The 8,128-nt window shown below is 47.8% G+C and overlaps 1 protein-coding gene across 1 annotated transcript; it reads right to left on the minus strand.

Moving 5' to 3' along the window:
* Positions 1 to 771: 771 nt before the first annotated feature.
* On the minus strand, positions 772 to 2,673 carry UBB (ubiquitin B). Its single transcript, XM_082374157.1, has 2 exons — positions 2,517 to 2,673; positions 772 to 1,831 (listed from the first exon to the last, which is right to left on the minus strand). Exon 2 carries the CDS (start codon positions 1,823 to 1,825, stop codon positions 908 to 910), a length of 918 nt encoding a protein of 305 aa, XP_082230283.1. The 5' UTR covers positions 1,826 to 1,831; positions 2,517 to 2,673; the 3' UTR covers positions 772 to 907.
* Positions 2,674 to 8,128: the final 5,455 nt, after the last annotated feature.

An 8,128-nucleotide genomic window follows, 5' to 3' on the forward strand; every position in this document is an offset into this window, starting at 1 on the left:
AGATCCTTACTCCCTCAGTTTTCTATCAGTATTGGAAACATACTGCCTAGTGTTTATTGGTATGGCAGCACAAAAACTCCTTGTGTAGGGCTTAGACAAGATTCTTACCACGACCTGAATTAGAGAATCTACTTTACTGGAGCAATCTTACCCTTACAGTGAGGCAAAGCTGTCATTAGGAACCAGTTATGTTAGGAACCACCTTAATTTGCTGCCTAACACGCCCAAGTCAGCAAGCTGCCTTAGGTTAGTATACCCTTTTAACTCAGGAATTCTTTCACGCAAGTTGTCTCTCCACCTTTGTTGACTCGGGCTCCACTGGGTTCTTGGCTCAGTTCACATAAAGTAGAATTAGGGTTCTATATCATTATCTAAGGCTGAACACTTAAGTGTATTGCACTAGAGAGAAAAAAAGCACAAGAGATAGTCAACAAATAATCACGAGATTGAAAGCACAGTTGAGCAGCCTGGACCACCATCTGAGGTGGAGGCACACAGGCAAGTTTGCTTTCTCTCAGTATGCCTCCATATTCAATAGTTTTAAATTCTTACACTTTGAAATGGTTTTAATGACACCAGAATCCTAACTTGTAAATGATCTTGAACAAAGGACAAAGTCCCTACACCTTGGCACACCCAATGTTTATCAAAGTCAAGTGACTTAATTTTGGTCACATGACAACCTCAAGTTAAATCCCTTCTTTGAACACCACTTTAATCAGTTAGGAGTCCCCACCATCACTACATAATTTCAGGACAAGAGACACCAAATATGCTACCATGCAACAAAACCTTTATTAACATTTTGAACAAGTTTAGCTATTACTGAAACTATCTTAAACTGGGGCAAATAGCTAGAGTGCAGAGTGATGCCATCATTGGGCATTATGAATGCAAGACTGAATAATTAACAGCCACCCCTCAGACGGAGGACCAGGTGCAGGGTCGACTCTTTCTGGATGTTGTAATCAGAAAGAGTGCGGCCATCTTCCAGCTGTTTGCCTGCAAAGATGAGCCTCTGCTGGTCAGGGGGGATGCCTTCCTTATCCTGGATCTTGGCCTTCACGTTCTCGATGGTGTCACTGGGCTCCACCTCCAGGGTGATGGTCTTGCCGGTCAGGGTCTTCACGAAGATCTGCATACCACCCCTCAGACGGAGGACCAGATGCAGGGTCGACTCCTTCTGGATGTTGTAATCAGAAAGAGTGCGGCCATCTTCCAGCTGTTTGCCTGCAAAGATGAGCCTCTGCTGGTCAGGGGGGATGCCTTCCTTATCCTGGATCTTGGCCTTCACATTCTCGATGGTGTCACTGGGCTCCACCTCCAGGGTGATGGTCTTGCCGGTCAGGGTCTTCACGAAGATCTGCATACCACCCCTCAGACGCAGAACCAGGTGCAGGGTCGACTCCTTCTGGATGTTGTAATCAGAAAGAGTGCGGCCATCTTCCAGCTGTTTGCCTGCAAAGATGAGCCTCTGCTGGTCAGGGGGGATGCCTTCCTTATCCTGGATCTTGGCCTTCACGTTCTCGATGGTGTCACTGGGCTCCACCTCCAGGGTGATGGTCTTGCCGGTCAGGGTCTTCACGAAGATCTGCATACCACCCCTCAGACGGAGGACCAGGTGCAGGGTCGACTCCTTCTGGATGTTGTAATCAGAAAGAGTGCGGCCATCTTCCAGCTGTTTGCCTGCAAAGATGAGCCTCTGCTGGTCAGGGGGGATGCCTTCCTTATCCTGGATCTTGGCCTTCACATTCTCGATGGTGTCACTGGGCTCCACCTCCAGGGTGATGGTCTTGCCGGTCAGGGTCTTCACGAAGATCTGCATTTTGACCTACAAAGTAAAATGTTAATGTTTCACCTCAGGATTTTTTACTGTTTTCATGGCTAATCAATTCTTTACAACGAACAGTTTATTATTCCCAAGTGCCTTAACTGCGTTCATGACTCTCACAAACCTCCCCCAATTACTAGACTAACCATTAAGTCAGTCACTGAACACAAAATTCCTTAGTCAAGATGGCAACCTAAACGGGACGGAGAATCGAAAGTGCTTTCTGAGATTAACATCCAGCTCTTTCTCCCTTAACTGCTGCAGATATTTCGTTAAGATGACCCCGCCCCAATTTCCCCCAAGCCTAGTATCATGGCGGCATTAAAATAAAAATCCCGGTTACACGGAGATACGGTGCGACACCTTCTCCACGTCGGGATTCAAATTAAAACGTTTCCAGAAGCCCCAGCCGACTACCTCTCTTCCACCTTCCCCCCCCCCACAAACAGACACGATGGAATCTCCATCGGTTAATTATCCGTTGGCCTCTGCGGGCTCGCGCGCCAACCGTCCCGCTCCCCACCGGTAAACAAGGCCCGCTCTTCCGGAAAGGCCGGCGCCGCGTCACCTCACCTCGCCTCCCCTCCCCCACCCCTCCCCGCGGCCTCCGAGCCCCCGCCCGCTCGCCCTCACGGACGCCCCCCCTCTCCAATTCTCCCGGCGCTCGTAGGCCGTGGGCCAGTACCTACGAGCGAATCCAAAGATGCTGCGAATTCAACTACGCCAAGTCACCTCCACCGGAACACAGCAGGACCCAACAATGCCACTCGCCTCTGAACGCTGCGGCTCGGCGGGGCCGAAATTTATGCAACGTCTGTTGCGTCACTTATCACTCTTACGTAGGCGCCGTGTCCGTGCGCCGCTGAAAGTAGTTCGCTCGGCCCCACCTCCCGCGACGCAGTTAGGCCCTTCGACTGAGCCCTAAATTGCTTAGAGCCGAGCAAAGGATCCTAACAAATCAGCTCACCTCTCTTCCAGGTGATCCTTCTCCTCCTTTAGGAAAAGGTAGGAAAATTATCGGGCGGATGAATTCGAGTTAAGGGGGCCTTCCTCGAAAGCTCTGGAAACTTCCTTGCGGCGCCGGCGCTGATTGGTGAGGCGTGTGAGGCGAGGCCGGCGCTGATTGGTGGAGAACGCGGCGGCTCGGCTGTTGCTGGGCTCTGGCTGGAGTGGTTCAGAGCCGACGTTGCTTAGTAACTGAGTGCGCGTGCGCGGCAGAGGGGCGCCTTCGGGAGAGAAGCGTACTTCCGGCCGGGGGTGGAGGAGGGGATCTTCGCTCCTTCCTCCAAGGCCCCGACCCATTAAATGTTGTGTTTTCAGGGCTTTGGTTGGGACAGAGCGGGCTCCGCGGCGACTTTCCTGAGAAGACCGGCCGGTCCCGGTCTGGAGGTGCCCAGGCGCTGGGCGGCGGGGCCCGCAGTAGTTTTTCCCGGTGTCTGCTCTGAAGCATAAGCCCCCCTCACACTGGCCTGTTTTTATTTTTGTTCTTGTCTGGATCAGCGTTGCGGAGCTTTAGTCACGCTTTACAGTTAGGGTGCTTTGGTCGTGCTCTGAGGAGACGAAATCTAGACTCTGTCGGTGGACTCTCTGCTGAGCCCCGGTTTCTCCCCCAACCGAGGAGGACCCCTCCTCCACCGCCGAGCTCCCCGCTCCCGCCCCATACCGCGGAGGTTCCTCCTGAGCTCTCTCATCGCGGAGCACCCCTCCCCCAGCTTCTCCCACGGCGAGGCCTCCCCCACTCCCCATCCCCCATCGCGGAGGACACCCCCCCCCCAGGATCCCCACCCCAACGCACACTGCGAAGGCTCCCTCCCTCTTCCGCATCACGGAGGCCCCGCTCTCCCCCTCCCCCAACGCGGGGGGGGGCCCCCCCATCACCCTCCAGGTGACCCGGCGGCCGTGCTTAGATCTGGCACCGACCAAGCCTGCACATCCCTTTCCCTCCTTGCAGTTTGTCCAGACTCTGGTGGGGAAAGAGAGGGACTGTGGATTAGGGAGCCGAAAACCCACTTGGAGAGACAGAGAATCCATGTGCGAGAAATAACTAGTATTTTTAGTGTCCCATCAATGTGTTGGTTGTGCACGCGACCGTAAAGGTGGGCCTAACCAGCTCGGACTGGTTTCCGCGCACCGGGGGTATGGCCGCTCGTCCGCAGGGAGATAACCCAGGGAACGTAAGGCAGGCGTGTTTGGATCCGGAGCCCCGCAGCCCCGCGTCTAAGTCATGCAGGTGGAGGCGTAAACAAACATGCGAGCGGCTGTTTGTCACGTAATAGCAGCCTCCCTAAGTTAAGAGGTGGTGTAAAGATGTGCACATGAGTACCAACTGGCTAGCTATCACTTAGAAAAGGTCGTTAGTCATTAAATGACATCTCTAAGCTTAACATTAAGACTATGTCGGTGGAGCTGCAATGTGACAGGTTTATGCGTTAACGCCTAGACAGCTCTGAATTTATTAAAACTTAGTAAGATCTACTTACAGGAATAATAGGAGATGGAAATAAAGTTTCTTTAAGATCATTTGGATTGGGAGGTAGTTGATAAAATGTTTATTGCGCAAAGTATAAATTTTCATTTTCGTTAACCTGACAGTGAGTAGTCTGAACTTGTTTCACCAAATCGCAGTTCCTCCTGAGTCATACAAGTGAATTGTAAGAATGATCTAGAATGGAGATCTCATGGTTTGATATGATGACTTGGCTGGGAATTCTAGCAGTTGCCAGAAATAAGTTAGTTACACACCTTCCTGGTTTAATGTTTTACCGAAGGGCATTTGGTAACCTCAACACAGCAAACTGGTTTCAGAAAGGAGGCCTGTGCCTTCCTTGAATAATAAAAGCAAGATGAATTTTTTATGGTATGTTTATACATAAAACTTTTAATAATAGCATCATTTCTGGTGATAAATTGTAAAAGGTAATTGGTAAACAAATTAAAGACTAGATGGGCAAAATCCCCCAAATCAGGAATTTGGAAATCTAGCACAATATTTGGTATTGTGCTCAGTAAATGTTTGTTCAGTGAAGTGCAGTTTCCCTTTTGTTCAACTGGGAAAAAAAAACCCCAAACAAACAACTGTGACAGCCTTAGACACTTAAAATACAAAACAGAAAGACAGTACTTATTTAACATCCATAGGCAAATAGTTTTTGCCTAGGCAGTTCCTTTGAAAAAAACGAAGAGGATTTGATTCTGAGCTTCAAAGTGATGTTTTACTTAGCTAGATGTCTTTTAATAAAAATCTGTGAGAAAACTGTTTCCAGTTATAAATTCACAATTGTTTTCTTGACATTATCAGCTGATATTTAAAATATGGAGTTAGTCTGTGGTTTGTCATTTCCTTGTTTGGCAATTTATCTCGACAGAATTATGAGACTAATTCCTAATTTCTTACCACCGAGTTAGAAACTTTGATATTGAATGCCCAAATGAACACAGAGCAAAATTCTAAATTGTCTTTACACTGGGCCTCAAAATTACAAAAATCTGTCCATTTAAATATAGGTACTCAAAAATGTTTTTACTGTGAAATATTACATACATATATGAAAGTTGTAGGTAATATAATAAACACCATATAACCACCACCCAACTTTATTAAATCTTAACATTTTGCTATTTTGCTTCAGCTTTTTTTTTTTAATATATAAATTTATTTAGTTTATTTATTATTTTTGGCTGCGTTGGGTCTTCGTTGCTTTCTCTGGTTGCGGCGAGCGAGGGCTACTCTTCGTTGCGGTGCGCGGGCTTCTCATTGCAGTGGCTTCTCTTGTTGCGGAGCATGGGCTCTAGGCGCATGGGCTTCAGTAGTTGTGGCACGTGGGCTCAGTAGTTGTGGCTCGTGGGCTCTAGAGCGCAGGCTCAGTAGTTGTGGCTCACGGGCCCAGTTGCTCCGTGGCATGTGGGATCTTCCCAGACCAGGACTCGAGCCCGTGTCCCCTGCACTGGCAGGCGGATTCTTAACCACTGCACCACCAGGGAAGTCCCAGTATTAGTCATTTTTGGACTGGCTGATTTCACTTAACATAATGTCTTCAAGGTTCATCCGTGCATGTGACAAAATTTCCTTCTTTTTTAAGGCTGACTAGTATTCCATTGCGTGTATAGAACACATTTTGTCTATCCATTCATCTGTCTATGGATATATTGGATTGCTTTCACCTCTTGGCTGTTATGAATAATGAACTGCTGCGATGCACACGTGTGTGCAGATATCTCTTTTTAAGACCCTGCTTTCAGTTCTTGTGGACAGACACTCGGAAGTGGGATTGCTGGATCTTAATGTGACAAAATTTTTAAGTTTTCGAGGAGCCTCCATACTGTTTTCCACAGCGGTTGCACCACATGCCCCCCCAAAACGGCACAGCCACGATTGTTCCACTTCCTCAACAACATTTGTTACTTAAAAAACAAAAAAAAATGGTGGCTGTCCTCACGGGTGTAAGATGATATCTCCTTGTGACTTCGATTTGCATTTCCTTAATGATTTATTTTTTACTTTAAAATAATTACAGATTCACAGGAAGTCGCAAAAATAGCAGAGAAGTCTCAATGTACCCTTCACCCATTTTCCCCCAGTGGTAACATCTTACACAACTGTAGTACAATATCAAAACCAAGAAATTAACACCGGTGCAACGCACAGACCTTTATTCAGACTTCAGCAGTTTTACATGCGCTTTTGTGTGTGTGCATAGTTGTGTGCAGTTTTATCACATGGGTAGTAGATTCATGTCACCCCCACCACGGTCAAGATACAGAGCTGTTTTCGTCACCACGAGTATAACCTCTTGATACCGCTTTATGGTTGGTCACAAGCTTCTCCCACCCCTTCCCCCCAAGCCCAGGCAATCATTAATCCATTCTGCATCTGGATAATTTTGTCATTTTGAGAATGTTACATAAATGGAATCATACGGTGTGTAACTTTTTGACATTAGCTTTCGTCTAAAATTCATCCAAATTGTTGAATATATATTCATAGTTCATTCCTTTTTGTTGCTGAGTAGCATTCTGTGGTATATGTGTCCCACAGTTGGTTTAATCATTCACCTACAGATGGACTTTTGGGATGCTTCCAATTTTGGGCTATTACAAGGCTTAAGCAACAAAAATTCAACTGAGTAATGGCTTTATTCAACAATTTGTGAATCAGGCAGCATCCCACCTAGCAATAGAAAGGAGCTCTGTAGAGCTGCAGAAAAGGAAAGGTTTTTATTTTTTTGGCCACTCTTCGCGCGGCATGGGGGACCTTAGTTCCCCGACCAGGGATCAGACCCGTGCCCCCTGCAGTGGAAGTGCGGAGTCTTAACCATTGGACCGCCAGGGAAGTCCTAAGGAGAGGTTTTTAAAGCCAGAGAGGAAGCAGAAAAAAGGAAAGAATTAGCAAAGAGTACCTTGTTTTAGGCGAGGATGTCCTCCTAAGGTGAAGGGAAGGGGTGTACCCACGGATGACCTCCTAGTGCCTACTAGGACATTCCAGGTTGTCTGGTTAAAGGTCACATTCCCGGGGAAGCTTGGAACTGCAGTTGGGTTAGGTATTAAGTCTTGGTTTGCTGCCCTGGGGCCTAACACGAGTGACTGCATTTGGGGCATTTTGTCTCCTTTTAAATTTTTAGTTTTTTGTTTTTTATTTTTGGCCACACTGAGCAGCACGCGGGGTCTCACTTCCCTGACCAGCGACTGAACCCACACCCGCTGCAGTGGAAGTGTGGAGTCTTAACCAGTGGACCGCTAGGGAAGTCTCTTGTCTCCTTTTTAACACAAGCTTCTGTGATCATTCATGTACATTTTTGTGTGAACATATGTTTTCGTTTCCCTGGGATGAATGCTCAGTACTGTAATTGCTGGGTTATATGGTATGTGTATGGTTAGGTTTTTTTTTTTTTTTTTAATTTATTTATTTATTATTTATGGCTGTGTTGGGTCTTCGTTTCTGTGCGAGGGCTTTCGCTAGTTGTGGCAAGCGGGGGCCACTCTTCATCGCCATGCGCGGCCTCTCACTATCGCGGCCTCTCTTGTTGCAGAGCACAGGCTCCAGACGCGCAGGCTCAGTAGCTGTAGCTCACGGGCCCAGTTGCTCCGCGGCATGTGGGATCCTCCCAGACCAGGGCTCGAACCCGTGTCCCCTGCATTGGCAGGCAGATTCTCAACCACTGCGCTACCAGGGAAGCCCTATGGTTAGGTTTTTAAGAAACTGCTAAGCTGTTTTCCAGAGGGGCTGTATTATTTCCTCTCCCACCCCCAGTGTCTGGGAGACGCAGTTTCTTTGCATCCTCACAGCATTTGGTATGGTCA

The sequence above is a fragment of the Balaenoptera borealis genome, assembly GCF_965194805.1.
Source record: "Balaenoptera borealis genome assembly, chromosome: 20".
NCBI lineage: Eukaryota > Metazoa > Chordata > Mammalia > Artiodactyla > Balaenopteridae > Balaenoptera > Balaenoptera borealis.

Bases quoted from the DNA above. Each gene is read 5' to 3' on its own strand.
- UBB (XM_082374157.1), bottom strand. From the start codon at position 1,825: ATGCAGATCTTCGTGAAGACCCTGACCGGCAAGACCATCACCCTGGAG.